Source organism: Anabrus simplex, chromosome 9, assembly GCF_040414725.1.
Source record: "Anabrus simplex isolate iqAnaSimp1 chromosome 9, ASM4041472v1, whole genome shotgun sequence".
Lineage (NCBI taxonomy): Eukaryota > Metazoa > Arthropoda > Insecta > Orthoptera > Tettigoniidae > Anabrus > Anabrus simplex.
Window position 1 is genome coordinate 127,225,847 of NC_090273.1, and position 22,041 is coordinate 127,247,887.

Genomic DNA, 22,041 nt, shown 5'->3' on the forward strand with positions numbered 1-22,041 from the left:
TTGTTCAGCAGGGTTAATAAATTGTCATTTCGTATGTATGCGAAAATTTAAGTCAGAAAATACCATGACAATTAAATATTATTTCTTCAAGATTGCTCGCCAGTTAAGATCTTAGTGTTATGGCGCTCCCTGAGGGCGACTCCCAAGCACATATGGTAGGGTTTCATGCTCACTGCAATGCCTGCTGTGGTCTGTTCTCCTGGAATGTCCAGGTAGAGCGAACACTGTGGTCACCATTACCGTCATTTTCAACATCTCTCTCCATTCCGAGAACATCACATTGCATTTCATCACCCATGGGTTGGCGGATGGTATTTCAAATTATGAAGGAACTCCTCTCCCTTTGTGCGGATAGTTACTCCAAGCATATGGAGTCTCTTGGATCTGTTATCAGTGCTTACCTTCAGTCACACACATAATAATACTGTAAGTGGGCTAGATAGTTGTCGGTTCTGGAATCGAACTCGGATTAACCAGATCGTTAGAATTTTGTGCTAGACCTAGACCAAGACGAAACATAATGAGGGCTCTCATTATTAAAACATAGATTTGTTTCCATGTTGTATCTCAATGCTGGCAATTGCTCGTCTTGTAGAGAACATCTCCCTTCCGAGGAGCTCAGGTCATAAATTACGTTCTAGAAGACAAGTCGATTAATGAAGATGTAGTTTTCTTTAAGAATTACATTACCTTCTCACCGATTAAGGGGATTTTTCAGAGCTCCATAATTGGATTGGCCATTGAAAATGAAAATCCTCGTCTGAAGTCACAGCACATTAAGTTGGATTTAAGTGAATTAACACTTGGTAAAACACTCCCTTAGGGACAGTGTCAAAGTAAATCAAGGTGACGTCTGCTACAAGACAACGAATTATTAAATAATTGGAGTAATTAAGTAATTATTAACGGTCGAAAAATCTCGTGTGAAGGACGACTTAACGAGTTAAATTGTGTAAAACATCTAATCTAACATCTAATTCACTAAATTAATGTAGCTTATTTTAAATTATATATTCCTGAATTAATTGTCTGTTGGGTCATCAGCCCAGAGGCTGGTTGGATCCTCAAATAGCACCACCAAAGGTTATGCGGTTATAAGGAAACCGCAAAAACCAATGGTAGTACCAAAATGAGGCGTACTAGGCAAGATGAGGAGTGACATAGTCTGTCATTGCTTTCCTCACTGGGCCAGAAAGTGCTATTGCAACACAAATAACCCTATGAGCAACACCTTACATAACACTCAGACACACTTGTTGTGCTCTAATATCATTACTCATACCCCAACAGCTTCCATATTGTCACAGCCATGGATGAGACTGGGACTTCTGTAGAAGCTACACTTTGCTATGGCCTGTGCCAAGAGATGGATGCAAAAGTACTGTATCCATCAAGAAATGACATCAGGCAATCGAATTATGAGACGAGAAATCTAAATTTGAGGGTGACTAGATGAAGAATACGAGTTGGTCAATTCTGAATTTTTCAATGACTGATAACATAAACGATTAACTAAGCAGGGGCTTAAAGTTGGCTAATGTGAACGTCGAACTCCGTACGAGTGAAAAAATACGTAATAATAATAATAATAATAATAATAATAATAATAATAATAATAATAATAATAATAATAATAATAATAATAATAATAATAATAATAATAATGTTATAATAATGTTATTTGTTTTACGTCCCACTAACTACTTTGTAAGGTCTTCGGAGACGCCGAGATGCCGGAATTTAGTCCCGCAGGAGTTCTTTTACGTGCCAGTAAATCTACCGACACGGGGCTGTCGTATTTGAGCACCTTCAAATACCACCGGACTGAGCCAGGATCGAACCTGCCAAGTTGGGGTTAGAAAGCCAGCGCCTTAACCGTCTGAGCCACTCAGCCCGGCATAATAATAATAATAATAATAATAATAATAATAATAATAATAATAATAATAATAATAATCGTATGACCTCAGCTATCGTGTACAGGAATTTTGACTTGATGCCAATTAGGGTGCCTGCGTGTAAACTTCTACGTTCCGTTTTATTCTACTAGATGGCAGAGAAGCAGATCTCTGTTGGTCGATCTGTAACTGAGTTTTAATTAATTTTGTCGGGTAAATACTGAGTATGTTACCAGAGATCTTTCAAATGCTGACATCGTACGACTTGCAATGCCTAATGAGCCTTTTATCGCCCTTTAAAAATATGGCTACCTCCGAGCGTTTGAACACCATGAAATTTGAAACGCGGGACGAGGAATGGAGCAGGGTCCATTCGGTCTCGGGAGGTCTACTGACTAGAGGGGCTTCGACTCCCACTTCTTTCCCGGTTTTCCGTGGTTTCCAACTTCTCCCCCAGGCAAATACTGGGATGGTACCTAACTTAAGGCCACGGGAGCTTCCTTCCTTCTTCCTTGTATATCCTTTCCAAACTTCCCATCCCCTCACAAGGCCCCTGTTCAGCATTGCAGATGAGACCACCTGGACTGGTCCTAGTCCCCAGTTGTATCCTCAGACCCAAAGTCTCATGCTCCAGGACACTGCCCTTGAGGCGGTAGAGATGGGATATCTCACTGAGTCTGAGGGAAAAACCAACCCTGTAGGGTAAATAAATAAATAAATAAATAAATAAATAAATAAATAAATAAATAAATAAATAAATAAATAAATAAATACGAAACTATTGAATTCTCTCGATCTGAAATCAGCCCCGACCACCGAAATTCTAAACACAGATGTTCTGTACATGAACACAGTAAACAACCTCGGTGTAATATTCGATGGAACCTCATCCTCGCGCGACCGTGCCTTAAACATGGTCAAAAAGGTGATGCCGTCCATGCATATTATGAAACAACATTTTCCTTTGAGCTACCCAAAGGATGATATTTCTGATAATGGGTTACTGGTTGAATTGTATACATCAAATTACGGAGAATGGGAAATGGAGTGGGTTTGATGATTCATGAATGCCAAACACAATGATTATACCATTACTTTCTACTCCGTTTAATTGCAGTTCTTAAAACTTTGCCAAGTTTTTACACTTATAATTTGAAACAGGAAGACTCCATTGTACATTTATTATATTTTATCTGTTTAAGTACAAACCTGAGCAGTGCGAGAAAAGTTGATCACTCTGTAAAAATTAAATCGCAAACTAATAAATATCAACACTTAAGGACGTTTTATGTATTAAGAAACACTAATTTTAGAGATAAGAGATCATAAATGCCACTCAACGAGCCGCTTCCCTATGTGCTATGCGCTGGTTTTATTGCACGCCCTGACAATAAACCCTTTTATGTTGTAAAACCTTTTGCGATATCAGAAAGGAAGCTGGTGATGAATTCTCATTATACGGTATTATTTTTGTCACAAGTAATACAATTTATTCAGTTTTTCTTTTACATTTTATTGAGTAAATATGCCTCTTAGCGGAGGAAACGAGGCGCGTGTTATCGCGTTAATCGAGGTTTGACGAATGTGATTGGAGCATAATCTGGAAATGAAATGTCGTATGGCTTTTAGTGCCGGGAAATCCCAGGACGGGTTCGGCTCGCCAGGTGCAGGTCATTCTATTTGACACCCGGAGGCGACCTGCGCGTCGTGATGAGGATGAAGTGATGATGAAGACAACACATACACCCAGCCCCTGTGGCATTAGAATTAACCAATTAAGGTTAAAATCCCCGACCCGACAGGGAATCGAACCCGGGACCCTCTGAACCGAAGGCCAGTACGCTGACCGTTCACCCAACGAGTCGGATATCTGGAAATGTTTAGCGTGCTATGAGAACTCAGTGCCTATTAATGACGACGTGAATCAGGCTGTCGGTCGTCTACGACCTGGTCCTTCAGATCTTGCAAAATCGCCACACTACTGCGGTCCAGACCAGAAATCGTTTCGAGGTGGTAAGAAATATCACTGTAAGTGAGAGGATTGTGAGATGAAGACTTCTAGAAACCAACTGGAGGTCAAGGAGACCCGCCACTGATGTGCAGCTTACTTCCCAGTACCTACGAGTACGCTTAGAATTTGCACCTCAGTTCCGAAACTGGATGGTGGACCAGAGGTCAATGAGTTCTTCACAGATGATCATCTGATGATAGAGTGCGAGAATTGAGAGGGACTGGGGAACGATATTCACCTTGCAATATCTCCTGGGGGACGTCGTTTGGAGGTGACTTCTTCATGATTTGCGGTGGTAGGTTATCTGCTTTGAGGTACGAACGGAGCTGGTCGTCAATGATGAAAGTGTTCTGAATGCTCACTGCTAATGACCCACAAGTCCGTTAACATTTGACGAGGCAATACTTCACTGAATATTGGAGGTAGAAAGGTAATAATTGACAAACATGATTGGCATGACATGGGTTTTAGACACCAACATCTAGTAAATAAAGCTTCACTAACAATGCCCTTGCTGGTAACGTTAACATGCCGCGATTGCTAGTCTCATGCGACATCACTGACGTATTGCTGTCCAGCGGCATCTGTTGGCCTGTTTGTGCACTCGTTGTTGATGTCAATAATATGTGGCTATTTGTACATGACGTGTTGCTGTCCAACGCCATCTGTTGGTCATTTTGTGTCAATAATACCCCATGTCATGCCAATCATGTGTGTCAATTATTACCTCTCTCACTCCAATATTCAATGAAGTATTGCCTCGTCAAATGTTAACGGACTTTTGGGCCATTCTGTATGTTGAGGAAGTTTCAACAGAACATAAGTCCCTCCACTATATTTTTAGGTGAAAATTTGAGACTGATGCACGACAACACCGAACTTTCACATTGTCGCTCGATGTGTGTCGGAATTCCTTCACTGCGACGGGATACGAATGCTGAACAGGCCAGCACGTAGCCTGGACTTTAGTTACATTCAGAATGCTTGGGGAAAATCTTCCACTTCGAAATTTTGACACCCTGAATGAAATGAGAGCACCACTATTGGAGGAGAGGATGCGCAACCCCGAGGAGACCATCGAGGATCTTGTGAATAGCACGGCGCGGCGCATGGTGTTTTCCGTTGTTATCAAGGGGGGAAAAGACACAACTACTGGTCAGTGATAGCATCAGTTGTAAGTGTCCCTTTAATTCCATTCAGCGAAATTAAGTGAAAATGCAAACATCTGCAACTTTCTGAAAAAATAGAGTAATGTGTTTTGACAGATAAAAAATTAATAGTTATATTAACTGAACCGACACTAAAAGTGAATGGCTTCCTCCTGAACAGATTAACCCAAGGTTCGGTGACGGAAGAATATTTAACGTTCAGTGACATTACAGAACATAATTCAGTAGCCTAATGCTACGAACACTGACCTCTGACGATTAGAATAATGAACACAGTGCAAAGTCAATGCAATTCGTTGTGTAATAAATAAAGAAAACAAGATATCAGGTAAATAAATATTCAAACATTCAAACGATCCAATTTCTTGCTGGTCAATGTAGGTAATAAATTGGTGGTCTTATGCTAAACCGAACTAAGAGGCATTTATTTTTTTAAACGGTGTTAAAGACGCCGAACGAAAGCTTGAAGAAGCATGTTTTTTCTTATAGCAGAGAGAAGCATGTGGCATTTATATATCTTCCGCTAAGGAGATGTTTTCTTGTACTGGTAGTACTATGATTCACATTCTAACGAAAGAAAATAGCTTATTATTTTTATCCTGCCTTCGTTGTATCAAACGTGGCCTAGTGTCAGTTCCGAAAATCTGATGAATCTAAAAAATCTTCCTTTCATGAGGGACTGAATATTCGGCTCCTTGGATGAATGTTCGGTGTAGTCACCTTCGATTAAGAGGGGCCCCGGGTTCGATTTCCGGGCGCATAGGAGATTTTAACCTTAAAACGGTTAATTCCCCTGGCTCAGGGACTGGGTGTTTGAACTGTCCCCAACACCCCTGAAACTCACCCAGCACTATCCTCTTTTACAGTAACACGCATTTTTCCATACAAAGTAGAAGACGCTCACCCTCCTAGGAGGGACTGCCTTACAACGGCTGAACCAGCCTAGCAATAACCACTAGAAGTTATAAGGAATGAAAGCAACTTCAGAAGGAAGGAAGGAAGGAAGGAAGGAAGGAAGGAAGGAAGGAAGGAAGGAAGGAAGGAAGGAAGGAAGGTGATGATCACGCTAATGCAGATTAACTAATAGTTATTTTCACAGACCTGTTATAGTGTCCTAGACCTAAGGATTGCCCCTAACGCTCGCATACGCTCAAACATCCAAAGGCAAATACTGAAATTTTTCGGCCATGTCATCCGGCGAGCCGGCATTGAGAAAATGTCATCCAGGGAAAAGTTGACGGAAAATGGCTGAAGGGATGTGTTCCGAATCAGTACATTGAGCAGATAAAGAGTTTGGACGAATCTGCCACTTGAAAAAATAATGCACAGAGCAGGCGATCGCGGTATATGGCGGAGTACAGGGTGCGAAATCAGAAAGAAATGGTGAGGGGGGTTTATAGGACTTAACTACTTGTGTTTATTTCTGTCTGTATCCGGTGGGGGAGGGAGTATATAATTCCCTTGCCCCCTGTCCCCGAAAAATGTAAATTTTTTAATGTTTTTTTTTGCAACTTGCTTTACGTCGCACCGACACAGATAGGTCTTATGGCGACGATGGGACAGGAAAGAGCTAGGAGTGGGAAGGAAGCGGCTGTGGCCTTAATTAAGGTACAGCCCCAGCATTTGCCTGGTGTGAAAATGGGAAACCACAGAAAACCATTTTCAGGGCTGCCGACAGTGGGGTTCGAACCTACTATCTCCCGAATACTGGATACTGCCCGCACTTAAGCGACTGCAGCTATCGAGCTCGGTTTTTAATGTTTTAGTTTGAATTCTGTTTTTATAACAAGAATGTTAAACAATGGAGAGTTATTCCTTGCAGGCACTTTTTTCTGTCAGTCACTACACAGTTCAATTGAAATAATAGTAACCAGCAGGCTTTTAGAACTAGGCGCCTGTTTTATGAAAATATGCACAATAAAGGAAACATTAATTTCAGTAATATATTTGTTTAACATTTTCCTCGCCATTTTATAATGAAGTAGTCTCCCTCTGGGCAATTTTAGTAGGGAGTAACCTTTGAGATAAAATCGTTCCGGGGGCAGGGGGTTATTGTTCATGGAATTGCGTGAAAGGTCTCGACGTTCGAAATCGAACCACGACCAAGAAGAGTAATGTGTTTCGACGGATAAAAAAATAATAGTTATATTTACTGAACCGACACTAAAAGTGAATGGCTTCCTCCTGAACAGATTAACCCAAGGTTCGGTGACGGAATTTTTTTTTTACGTTCAATGACATTACAGAACATAATTCAGTAGCCTAATGCTACGAGTTGCCTCATTTTTGTAATTACATGTACAAGGTGATTCATATAAAGCTCATGATTCCACGAACCTGCTACGCAGGCGTAGCAGGGGAGAGGTGATACTCCCACGTGGCGCGTCCCAGGTGGCGGATAGGGGGGTCCTAACCGGCTTGCCGGCGGACTTGAGGGAAATAAAATGCCTCTCGTGGACCAAACACACACCCCCTGTGGGTGGGGGAGGCAGACGAAGAACTCACCCACGGTATCCCCTGCCTGTCGTAAGAGGCGACTGAAAGGGGCGACCAAAGGATGGATGAATTAGAACTATGAAACTACTCTTGATTCGTACCATCATGCGGGGAACACCATGGGTCACATGTACTTGCGAGTAGTATCACTAACTTGGTCCGAAATAGGTTTGTGATTCGTTGCAGTAAAAAGCCTGGCCTGGTGGATTCCAGTACCCGTGCGTTGTACCCATGTGGGCAACACCGCGGGTCTGGGCGTAGCCTGTGAGTTGTACCACTATATGAGCGACACCGTGGGTCTGCGTTGCCTGTGATTAGTACTCACTATGTGAGGAACACCACGGGGCCCTTGGGACCGGCACCCGTGACTAGTACACCTAGGTGAGGAAACTCATCGGTTTGCGTTGGCTGTAAGTGGCGCCATTGTGTGCGAAACACCATAGGTCTGCGTTACCTGTACGAAGTACAATACTTGTGAGTAGTACCATCTTTTGTGGAACACCGTGAGTCTTCGCTACTTCTGATTAATACCCCAACATGAGACATACCATGGTTCTATTTTACTCGCGACATGTACCATTCTGTGGGGCCTTAGACTTGGATTTTGCACCCCCTTTAGACACCAAGCATCATTGTGCTTTATAAGTGGTTCCTTGGTCGGTAATAATGTTATTTTCGATCTCTATTGAGTCCGATCGACTGGTTTTTGTTTGTTTGATTTGTGTTTTGTTGGGTTCCTGTCCATCCATTCATTCTTCATGACATATTTTATTTTTATTTTGGTCAGTGGATGCCTTTGAAATTTTTGTTCTTTCATTTCGTACCATTAGGGGCCGATGACCTTCGATGTTAGGCCCCTTAAAACAACAGGCATCATCATCATCATCAAAGCTCATGATTATCCTTCGTCCATGATCTGAATAGGAATACGCCGAAATTATTATTTGCCTATCAAATGGTGCGGGAGGTCTTGGAGTTTTAAATGAGGGAGCTTTGGGCATTTGTAAACAGATGGCACAGTTAGAGTTGCAACTTGTAGTTGTTCATTGTCGTTTGATCGTGTCAGGCGCCATTATTGATATGTCATTGTCAGTCAAGATGCAGTGCACGTTACAGAAACGGGTATTTATTCTTAAAGACTATTGAATAACGAAATCGGAGATAGCCACACAAGGGGCATACCAGAAGGAATTTGGTGTTCGCATTCGTCCAGCTCATGAACAGACGTTACCCTATACGGACTTCTTCGCAGGTCTCGGACACAAGCCTGTGAGTACCCGGTCTCCTGTGATAGACGCCTTAAAGACGTACGGGCTGACCACTGTAGACGCTCCTGAACGCCCACAGCAACCGTCGAAAGTCGAGACGAACGATGCTTGCCGGTTTCATTCACAAGATGTCCAGTTGTTTCCAACTTGTGTACCAACGCCAGCATTGTGTTACTTTTATTTTATTTTTTGCTACGGGCTTTACGTCGCACCGACACAGATAGGTCTTATGGCGACGATGGGATAGGCAAGGCCTAGGAGTTGGAAGGAAGCGGCCGTGGCCTTAATTAAGGTACAGCTCCAGCATTTGCCTGGTGTGAAAATGGGAAACCACGGAAAACCATCTTCAGGGCTGCCGATAGTGGGATTCGAACCTACTATCTCCCGGATGCAAGCTCACAGCCGCGAGCCTCTACGCGCATGGCCAACTCGCCCGGTCATTGTGTTACTATCTGAACGATTGCGAATACTAAATTCCCTCTGGTATGCCCCTTGTGTGGCTATCACTGATTTCGTTATCCAATAGTTCTAAGAAGGAATCCCGGTTGCTGTAATGTGCACTGCATCTTGACTGACAATGACAAAGCAATAATGGCACCTGACACGATCACATCACAATGAGCAACTGCATGTTGCAACTCCAATTTCGCCATCTGTTGACACATGCCTAATGATCCTGCATTTAAAATTCCAAGACATCCCGCGTCATTTGGTAGGAAAGTGAAACATTTCGGCGTATTCCTGTTCAAATAATGGACGAAAGATAATCGTGAGTTTTATATGAATCACACTCTATCATTATTTAGACTACTTTAATAGGAGTAGACTATCAATACAAAACTCTAGTAATTACGGCAAATATCAAATTTTTAATGCACGTTATTTGCTCAAAAGCTGACTTTGTGTATCAGTGGTAGTGTCGGCCTCCGGATCCCAAGTTAGTGGGTACAAACCCGGCAGAGGTAGTCGGATTTTTGAAGGGTGGGAAAAAATCCATTCGACGCTCCATGTCGCACAACGTCAGCATGTAAAAGATCTCTGGTGGCACATTTGATGTTTACCCCACAAAATAAATTAAAACTCAGCCATAGACGCCCAAGAGAGATTCATTTTACTATGCCATCTAGTAAACTTAGAGAAAAAAGGAACGTCAAAATTGACAAGCCAGATGAACTCTAATTTAAATGTCTCTGAGGCCATACGATTATTATTATTATTATTATTATTATTATTATTATTATTATTATTATTATTATTATTATTATTATTATTATGGCATATGGCTTTTAGTGCAGGGAGTGTCCGAAGACATATTCGGCTCGTCAGGTGCAGGTCTTTTGATTTGACACCCGTAGGCGACCTGCACGTCGTGATGAGGATGAGATGATGATGAAGACGACACATACATCCAACCCCGTGCCGGCGAAATTAACCAATGATGGTTAAAACTCCCGACCCTACCGGGAATCGAACCCGGTACCCCTGTGACCAAAGGCCAGCACGCTAACCATTTAGCCATGGAGCCGGACACTATTATTATTATTATTATTATTATTATTATTATTATTATTATTATTATTATTATTATTATATATGCTCAAAAGTGTTTGAAATTTATGCTACCTCATCGTATAATAAATTATGAGTGTGAAATACTAAAGTTAAAATTATTTATTATAAAAAAATTAAGTCAAACATTATTGTTTGCAAAGTGCTTTCTGTTGTGTCATTGGCGGCTCATGGCTGTACCGTTCGGAGAGGAACTAATAGGACAAACGTTTATTTTATTATTAAACCTACCTATTCCAAAAGTGTCATTTATTGCTAAAAAGCAAGCATGGGCAACAAAACGAATTCTGCCGAGGAACAGATTCATGAGAGTTCATTAAACTATAACCGCTTAAAACTAAGATTCTAGTATTTATTTGAATGTTTAACTTTATTTGGTATCATATGATTGTCGAGATTCGGTAGAGCAGCCACAATTTGAAACATCCATCCATCCATCCATCCATCCATCCATCCATCCATCCATCCATCCATCCATCCATCCATCCATCCATCCATCCATCCATCCATCCATCCATCCATCCATCCATCCATCCATCCATCCATCCATCCATCCATCCATCCATCCATCCATCCATCCATCCATCCATCCATCCATCCATCCATCCATCCATCCATCCATCCATCCATCCATCCATCCATCCATCCATCCATCCATCCATCCATCCATCCATCCATCCATCCATCCATCCATCCATCCATCCATCCATCCATCCATCCATCCATCCATCCATCCATCCATCCATCCATCCATCCATCCATCCATCCATCCATCCATCCATCCATCCATCCATCCATCCATCCATCCATCCATCCATCCATCCATCCATCCATCCATCCATCCATCCATCCATCCATCCATCCATCCATCCATCCATCCATCCATCCATCCATCCATCCATCCATCCATCCATCCATCCATCCATCCATCCATCCATCCATCCATCCATCCATCCATCCATCCATCCATCCATCCATCCATCCATCCATCCATCCATCCATCCATCCATCCATCCATCCATCCATCCATCCATCCATCCATCCATCCATCCATCCATCCATCCATCCATCCATCCATCCATCCATCCATCCATCCATCCATCCATCCATCCATCCATCCATCCATCCATCCATCCATCCATCCATCCATCCATCCATCCATCCATCCATCCATCCATCCATCCATCCATCCATCCATCCATCCATCCATCCATCCATCCATCCATCCATCCATCCATCCATCCATCCATCCATCCATCCATCCATCCATCCATCCATCCATCCATCCATCCATCCATCCATCCATCCATCCATCCATCCATCCATCCATCCATCCATCCATCCATCCATCCATCCATCCATCCATCCATCCATCCATCCATCCATCCATCCATCCATCCATCCATCCATCCATCCATCCATCCATCCATCCATCCATCCATCCATCCATCCATCCATCCATCCATCCATCCATCCATCCATCCATCCATCCATCCATCCATCCATCCATCCATCCATCCATCCATCCATCCATCCATCCATCCATCCATCCATCCATCCATCCATCCATCCATCCATCCATCCATCCATCCATCCATCCATCCATCCATCCATCCATCCATCCATCCATCCATCCATCCATCCATCCATCCATCCATCCATCCATCCATCCATCCATCCATCCATCCATCCATCCATCCATCCATCCATCCATCCATCCATCCATCCATCCATCCATCCATCCATCCATCCATCCATCCATCCATCCATCCATCCATCCATCCATCCATCCATCCATCCATCCATCCATCCATCCATCCATCCATCCATCCATCCATCCATCCATCCATCCATCCATCCATCCATCCATCCATCCATCCATCCATCCATCCATCCATCCATCCATCCATCCATCCATCCATCCATCCATCCATCCATCCATCCATCCATCCATCCATCCATCCATCCATCCATCCATCCATCCATCCATCCATCCATCCATCCATCCATCCATCCATCCATCCATCCATCCATCCATCCATCCATCCATCCATCCATCCATCCATCCATCCATCCATCCATCCATCCATCCATCCATCCATCCATCCATCCATCCATCCATCCATCCATCCATCCATCCATCCATCCATCCATCCATCCATCCATCCATCCATCCATCCATCCATCCATCCATCCATCCATCCATCCATCCATCCATCCATCCATCCATCCATCCATCCATCCATCCATCCATCCATCCATCCATCCATCCATCCATCCATCCATCCATCCATCCATCCATCCATCCATCCATCCATCCATCCATCCATCCATCCATCCATCCATCCATCCATCCATCCATCCATCCATCCATCCATCCATCCATCCATCCATCCATCCATCCATCCATCCATCCATCCATCCATCCATCCATCCATCCATCCATCCATCCATCCATCCATCCATCCATCCATCCATCCATCCATCCATCCATCCATCCATCCATCCATCCATCCATCCATCCATCCATCCATCCATCCATCCATCCATCCATCCATCCATCCATCCATCCATCCATCCATCCATCCATCCATCCATCCATCCATCCATCCATCCATCCATCCATCCATCCATCCATCCATCCATCCATCCATCCATCCATCCATCCATCCATCCATCCATCCATCCATCCATCCATCCATCCATCCATCCATCCATCCATCCATCCATCCATCCATCCATCCATCCATCCATCCATCCATCCATCCATCCATCCATCCATCCATCCATCCATCCATCCATCCATCCATCCATCCATCCATCCATCCATCCATCCATCCATCCATCCATCCATCCATCCATCCATCCATCCATCCATCCATCCATCCATCCATCCATCCATCCATCCATCCATCCATCCATCCATCCATCCATCCATCCATCCATCCATCCATCCATCCATCCATCCATCCATCCATCCATCCATCCATCCATCCATCCATCCATCCATCCATCCATCCATCCATCCATCCATCCATCCATCCATCCATCCATCCATCCATCCATCCATCCATCCATCCATCCATCCATCCATCCATCCATCCATCCATCCATCCATCCATCCATCCATCCATCCATCCATCCATCCATCCATCCATCCATCCATCCATCCATCCATCCATCCATCCATCCATCCATCCATCCATCCATCCATCCATCCATCCATCCATCCATCCATCCATCCATCCATCCATCCATCCATCCATCCATCCATCCATCCATCCATCCATCCATCCATCCATCCATCCATCCATCCATCCATCCATCCATCCATCCATCCATCCATCCATCCATCCATCCATCCATCCATCCATCCATCCATCCATCCATCCATCCATCCATCCATCCATCCATCCATCCATCCATCCATCCATCCATCCATCCATCCATCCATCCATCCATCCATCCATCCATCCATCCATCCATCCATCCATCCATCCATCCATCCATCCATCCATCCATCCATCCATCCATCCATCCATCCATCCATCCATCCATCCATCCATCCATCCATCCATCCATCCATCCATCCATCCATCCATCCATCCATCCATCCATCCATCCATCCATCCATCCATCCATCCATCCATCCATCCATCCATCCATCCATCCATCCATCCATCCATCCATCCATCCATCCATCCATCCATCCATCCATCCATCCATCCATCCATCCATCCATCCATCCATCCATCCATCCATCCATCCATCCATCCATCCATCCATCCATCCATCCATCCATCCATCCATCCATCCATCCATCCATCCATCCATCCATCCATCCATCCATCCATCCATCCATCCATCCATCCATCCATCCATCCATCCATCCATCCATCCATCCATCCATCCATCCATCCATCCATCCATCCATCCATCCATCCATCCATCCATCCATCCATCCATCCATCCATCCATCCATCCATCCATCCATCCATCCATCCATCCATCCATCCATCCATCCATCCATCCATCCATGTCTTTTCTTAAATAACTTGAAACAACTTGGAAATTTATCAAAAGTTTCTTTTGACAAATTATTTCAATCCCTAATTCCTTCATATCCTCGTCTTCCCAGCTTTAAAATGGTGTTTCTAGTAAGTAAACAATATCATAAACAGAATTCATATTTAAATCAGCACAACTCGAAAGAAGCCACAATCGAAGAAGAAACTTCAAAAAACCCTCGAACTAAGTTCCGCCCCTGGAGGTTAAGCAGCCTGAGAGGAAGATTACTTCACTTCTTCGGTTGCCGTATCCAAACTCACACTACGTACTATCAGGCGCCGTAGAAGAATACGGAAATCCATTTCTATTAATACCAACATACATTATAAGGAAAACAAATTTTAAAAATAATTCTGGTTAAAGTAATTGGTGAAGTGCTACTTCACCTGTTACCTCTGAATAGCCGCCCCAATATTGTATGTGAAATGTAAGTAAATCCTTCTTCCACAACATCAGCAGCCATGCAATGGATTGACCCTGTAAGTAAATTGGCTGTACCAAAGTCTTCATAGTTTTCCTAGAAATTATGTCACTTTGTTCTCTTTGGTGTAAGACCATCTAAATAAACATCTACAACAAAATTTATAAATCTTTTATACGTACGTACACTTAGTTTTCTATACGTGTTGTACAAAGATAATTAAAAAAGATCATAAAACCGAGCTGTTAATATAAAATACTGCTGTTCTGCATTACGCCAATAATGTAAAAATAATATTTTGTGAAGTTCATCGTTAAAATTCCATCAGCTGTTATAAGATTTTTATTCTGATCACTATGTCAAAAATGTTTAGGTCTGTGCGCTGTGGCCCAGTGTTCTTGAGCTATGGGCATATTACAAAATATCAACATTTGTATAATAAAAGTCCTAGATTTTGTTCAGTGCAGACGCCCACAGTTAAGCACCTTCCACTATTGTTACTCTTTTCATTTTCCAATCCGTACATGTATTCTATACACATCACACATATCAAGGGTACTCACTCACTGGTCATTCAAACGTATTAAAGCGATACAGTAATTAAAATTACAATATTTCTTTCCACCTAAAAATCTCCTTTATCGTCGATGGACTTGCATGACTTGACCCTTTGACACGGAGTAATTCAACTGCCATTATCCCCGTTCACTTTGAGCTTAAAGGTGGCCGCCCCGTGTGCTGGATGGATAAAATCTGATCGTGGGAACTCCATTATAGCCACGCTTTCATTATGAAAACCTTCACATTTGAACTGGTCTTTATGACTTTGAACTTTTAACACGATCATTCTGGAAAGTAGACAATTTTAAGAGATATTTATTTATTTATTTATTTATTTATTTATTTATTTATTGCCGGGCATAGTGACTCAGACGGTTGAGGCGATGGCCTTCTTATCCCAACTTGCCAAGTTCGATCCTGGCTCAGTCCGGTGGTATTCGAAGTGTTTAAATACGCCAGCCTCGTGTCGGTAGATTTCCTGGCACGTAAAAGAACTCATGCGGTACTAAATTCCGGCAACTCGGCGTTTCCGATAACCTTAAAAGTAGTTAGTGGGATGTAAAGCCAATAACAGTATTATTTATTTATTTATTTATTTATTTATTTATTTATTTATTTATTTATTTATTTATTTATTTAGGAGTAAGGAGACGAGCGGCTCGGAAGAATGGTTACCTCAGATGGAGTAGGGGTGCTTCACTCACGAGTTCTGAGAGTGACCGCGTGATGGCGCTGTAGTCCACTATAGGTGGCGGCGTGGTATGGTACTATGTAGGTTAGTCTCTCGTCCCTGCAAGAGGCAGTTGAGTGCATGTACTGGAAGCAGACGTACGGTCGTTGTTGTGACGGTGATTTGAATGCGCCCATCGGACCTTGACATGTCACAGTTTGAGCAACTGGCAAACATCAAGTTCTGCTAGAAATTAGGCAAGACCGCTGCCTAAACGTTTGAAATGATGCAGCAGGTTTACGGTGGGGACATCGAGTCGCAGTGTTGTGTTTAGGAGGCATCGAGGTTTCGTGCAAGGACGGGACAGTTTGGAAGATGATGTGCGCGCTGGTCAGCCACAAACAGTTCGAACGGAACGCAAGATCCAAGAAGTTGCAACGTTGGTGCGTGCTAACCGCTCCCAATCGGTAGACGATCTCGCAGCAGCAATAGGGGTCAGCCATGGTACTTGCCATAAAATTCTGACGGATGACTTCAACATGTCTCGTGTTACCCAGTACAGTGTGCCACGAATCCTGTCGCAAGACCAACGTGATGATCGCATGACGATTTGTGGTGACCTCATCAGTAGTGCTGACGATGATCCGACGTTTCTCAGCCGTATAATAACTGGAGACAAAACATGGTGATTCCTTTCAGCGGTGTTTCCAGCAGCTACAGAAACGTTGGCAAACATGCATAACGGCCAACGGCGACTATTTTGAGGGTGGATGTGGTTCTGTGTAGGTGTTCGCCGTGTAATGTGGCATCGTGTGCAACATACAGAGTCGTGTGGGTGCCTATCCTCGAGGCGTCAAGTCTCAGAACTTAATGACTGTACTACGTATATAATACCATGCTTATGTAGAATCTTACCTTTCATTCTAACAAAATTTGGTATGAAAAACCGATATAATTTACATAAGTTCAGTATACGAATCCCGAAGTTTTTTTAGAGGAGCGTGTCCTTATATAATACTTACATAATTATATAATTCTTATATAATTCTTTTATAACTGGTGGATTCTTCAGTCTCCTGAAACTAACTTTGAGAAAATAAATTTATAAACTAGCTGAAAGAGAAAACATGGTAACAGAATTATAGTGGAAAAATAAACAGCTTAATTAAAATAGAATGACATGTTTCAGACAAGTTAACAGTCACTTGCTTAGCCTTCGCAGATGACCTCACACTCTTCGCTGCAAGTATGGAAGAAGCTGCGCACCAGCTATCCTCCCTAAAACGCATCGCAGCTAAAGTAGGTCTGAAGATCGCTGTCAACAAAACAGAAATTCTGACCAACATCAGAGAAGCACCAAACTTCATTTCTTTGGGGGACAAAGTAATACGAGAAGCCAACTCATTCAAATATCTTCGAGAATGGATAACCCCAAATATTAATGAAGACCTTGCAATGAAGAATATATGCACTAAATTAGAAAGGGCTTATCATCTTTGTAAGAACATATACAAGTCTAAATCCGTCACATTGAATCTTAAACTTAGACTCTACAATACCGCAGTAACACCATCTGTACTGTACGCCTCAGAATACCTAAAGATAATCCGGCAAGGATAACTCAGAACACTGATACTGAAAGAGCGAAAGATCCTCAGAAGGATTGCGGGTCCCATTAAAGAAGGAGATGGGTACAGAATCAGGCACAGCAAGGAACTGTACAGTAAAACAGAGAGCATTACAACAGCTATGAGGAACAGAAGACTAATGTTCTATGGTCACATAGTCAGAATGGACAGCCAGAGACTCACTTCTAGGATCTTTAACACTGTATCTAGAAAGAAAGCAACAAATGTCAAGTGGACGAATTTAGTTCGGAAAGATATACAATACATAAACATCGATCACATTGACATTTACAACCGAGATAAGTTCAGAGAGCTAATCAAGACATCTGACTCTCTCCAGTCACTAACAGCTAAATCAGTGGGTCCAGGAATAGGGGTGAAATGGACTCAAGAAAGAAAAGACATCCATAGTGCTAGAATGAAGGAATACTGGGTTAAGAAGAGCACCAGAGTTAATAACCACGTGGTCCATTGTAGGCCTAAACCAAGAAGAAGAAGAAGAAGAAGAAGAAGAAGAAGAAGAAAGACATGTTTCTGTATTGAAAGAACATCATCAGTTTCTATCAAATCACACTCATATATTTAGAAATAAATATTTATTTCTGTTTAAATACTTAGGAACTTGTAATGTGGAACTTATCTTAATGATGTCCTCCTTTGTCTCTACTCCAGCATTTACTGCCCGAATCAAAACTGAAATACCTACAGAAAGACCATGTATATCGTACCAGTTCTGAGAATGCTTAAATATTTAGAACTGTTCACTTGTTAAGCAGTTCCAGTATTAAGAGTAATGTTAGAGTAAAATGATATCGCGTGCCTTCGTAATGAAATTATAAGGGGACTGAAATATTTAGAATTATCACCATACCGTATGGCATCAGAGGACTGGAAAAAACTGACCAATGAGTCAGTTCCTAACATATCTAATATATATTTAATAGTCTTAGTCGATGTCTATAGTTCATTGAATATTACTTGGAGATACTGTCACACTGTCACAGCCAACTCGTTCAGTATACTACTTTATTATTATTATTATTATTATTATTATTATTATTATTATTATTATTACTATTATTATTATTATTTTAATGCATATCTTTGTTATTTAGCAATATTCTGCTAACATATAATATTACTTATTGCTCTTTCTTTTAACTTTTATGCTCCGAATTTCTTTTCTTTTTACAGTTTGTTCCACATGACACCGACACAGATAGGTCTTATAGTGACGATGGGATGGGAAAGGGCTAGGAGTGTGAAGGAAGCGGCCGTGGCCTTAATTAAGGTACAGCCCCAAAATTTGTCTGGTGTGAAAATAGGAAACCACGGAAAGCCATCTTCAGGGCTACCGACAGTGGGGTTCGAATCCACTATTTCCAGGATGAAAGCTCACAGCTGCGCGATCCTAACCGCACGGCCAACTCGTCTGGTCGAATTTCTTTTCATTTTGTTTTTATTTTTGTTGAGATTTTCTTTCTTTCTTCAGTATATGTTCTATAAATCTGTTATTTAGCTTAGTCATCCTTGATTTTATAACCGAATAGTAAATTTCTCCTATATGAACATTATCTTGTAATTTACATGGATAAGTTAAGAAAGGGCCACGAGCACTAACTTTGCCATTGCTTAAGTCAAAATAAAAAATAATTTCATTGATATAACGCTATGTATCTAGCACACACTTTGAGATAAACAACTTTATGATGTCGCTGTATACACCCTCAGTTCGTACAAGGTTACTCCAGTTTCCACACAGACATGTACAGGGAAGCTCAATTTCACCGCACATCAACTGACCTCTGAATACTGGTGAAGTTTAGGAAAGAATCACAAGCGAACTACAACGTATCGAAGAGATAGAAAATGACGAAATATAAGGAATACGTTTGACAGTATCTCCTAGTAATATTCAGTGAACTATAGACATCGACTAAGACTATTAAATATATATATTAGATATCTTAGGAACTAAGCATATTCCGGGAATAAAAATTAACCACTGCTTGGAGTGTACTCACCATAGTAACCGGACTGATGGAGCCGAAACTTCGTATGTAGAGTTCACAGTACACCGTCGTAGCGTTATCTGAAATAATAATAATAATAATAATAATAATAATAATAATAATAATAATAATAATAATAATAATAATAATAATAATAATAATAATATAGGAATTTATAGTTTACGGCAGAGCATACAAGATTCTATTTCAGGTAGTGTACATTATGACTGGGAAACTGGTATCCTCTTGACTGGGCTCACCTGATACCATATGCAACCGACAGAAAATGGTAGGAGAATTCAATCAGGCTAACATAAATGAATTTAAATATTTAGCTCTATTCTTTATATTACTTGAAAAATAAAAATATACAGGTGTACAGTGTGATACAAACAATAATTTACAATGTTCCTAGGGTGAGTCAGATCAGCCCTAAAACCCTTTTCTCCTTAGAATTTTCCATTTACTTCCCACCTTTGAAATCAGTGGTTTTTCACTCCAGTATAAACATCCTTCGATGATTGTAAGCCCCATGTCCTGAAACTCCGTAGCTCTGGAGCTCTCCTTTATTTGGTCTCCTTGTGAAGACATGTCCCAAACTCGTAACGTGTTATGCTAGCGCTCATATCGCCATCCTCTCATGTGTAGTTGCGGGTGCTGCCTTCTCATGCCTGATAGGCGTAGTAATTGCTGACTTGTAAAGCTATTACCACATAGTCCAATAAACGCACATTCTCAACGAACTGACAATAATTCCTGTATGCTAATTTTAGAAATGTGACCGAATAATGACTAAGTGTATAGTCTCTCCTTTACTTATACCATCTTATAATGTTATTTTACTTTACGTCCCACTAACTACGTTTACGGTTTTCGGAGACGCCGAGGTGCTAGAATTTAGTCCCACAGGAGTCTTTTACGTGCCAGTAAATCTACCGACACGAGGCTGACGCATTTGAGTACCTTCAAATACCACCGGACTGAGCCAGGATCGAACCTGCCAAGTTAGGGTCAGAAGGTCAGCGCCTCAACCCTCTGAGCCACTCAGCCCGGCCACTTATACCATGATAAATAACACTCGAAATATTAGCACAATAAAATATAATAGCATTTCTTCAAAAACTTCACAAATATGACTGATGGCACAACACACTAACAGTCATGGAAAATGGAACAGTATAGAATCGTCTGAATAACACGTCGGAGGTACGGTATATACCAAGTGGTTCTCCAGCCCCGCACTTTCTATTCATGTATCCCACATGCGCTATTGATGAACGGGATGCCTAGTCGCTGGTTTACAAAGGAACACTACAACAAGCTATATTTCGGACGTGAAACAAATAGCAGTCATTTTACTACACGTGTTTTGTAATAGGGCACATTTAGAAATACGCCAAAGATACAGAAAATAAAGTATACCAACCTATTAATTCATACACGTACACATTTCACCCCACACCAAAAAATTGCTTGTATGTACCTTGAACGATCCATTAGCTCTTAATTGCAATTCTGTTCGTCAAAATACGTGTAGGTATAAAAGGTAGGTGGCCATTTGGAAACTACTGCTGAGAGCTTCGGCTGCATGCCAAACATATTCTTCGTAGATTAAAGTCACGTCTGTGTATTCGTCGTTGCTTAATACACCAACCATAATCGATATATTGACAGCAACTCTAGTGCTGAGGTACTAAATACCATCCTAGTACTATGCGTTCGAAAATGTGGCTTACTACTGCAATGTGGTATATTGGATAGCGTTGAGGAACATGCAGCGAGTGGCCGTCCGGTTGTTATCTTTTCGTGTTCTGACGTCACCTACCTGCAGACAGTAGTAGTACTCCTGTGAAAATGAGTTATCAGGCAACCCATTCATCACTAGTGCATGCAGGACATTTATACGCAGAAAGTACGGCGTTAGCGAGCCACCTGATGTGTATTCTCAACAAACTTTCCGATTTTCACGTTTTCAACTTAACATCAACTTCAGTTATTTACGTTCCAAGTGAAACAATATTTTCCTAACAAGTTACTTGGATAAACCCAGGCTCATAAATTCACTGCGCCAATTTACGTTCCATAGTCTTGACATTGTCCTAGCCAGTTTTCAAATGAGTTGACTATCACTTGGTTCTACTTCCCAGGGTATTCCTGTAGTTTTGGCCATGGTTTAATTCAGCATCACTGGCCTCCACCCAGCCTCCCCTCCTTGGTACACGAAGTAAGCTGAGTTTCAATGTCTCAGAAAATGGCTTACCACGTATATA

The 22,041-nt window shown here is 41.9% G+C and overlaps 1 protein-coding gene across 1 annotated transcript in view; it reads right to left on the bottom strand.

The window, feature by feature from the left end:
- Positions 1 to 22,041, bottom strand: part of LOC136880903 (glycine receptor subunit alpha-3-like) — a 347,710-nt gene that overhangs the window by 160,204 nt on the left and 165,465 nt on the right. The window contains exon 2 of the mRNA XM_067153433.2: positions 19,784 to 19,851. Coding sequence (XP_067009534.1) covers positions 19,784 to 19,851 — 68 coding nt within the window. The remainder of the gene's footprint in view (positions 1 to 19,783; positions 19,852 to 22,041) is intronic.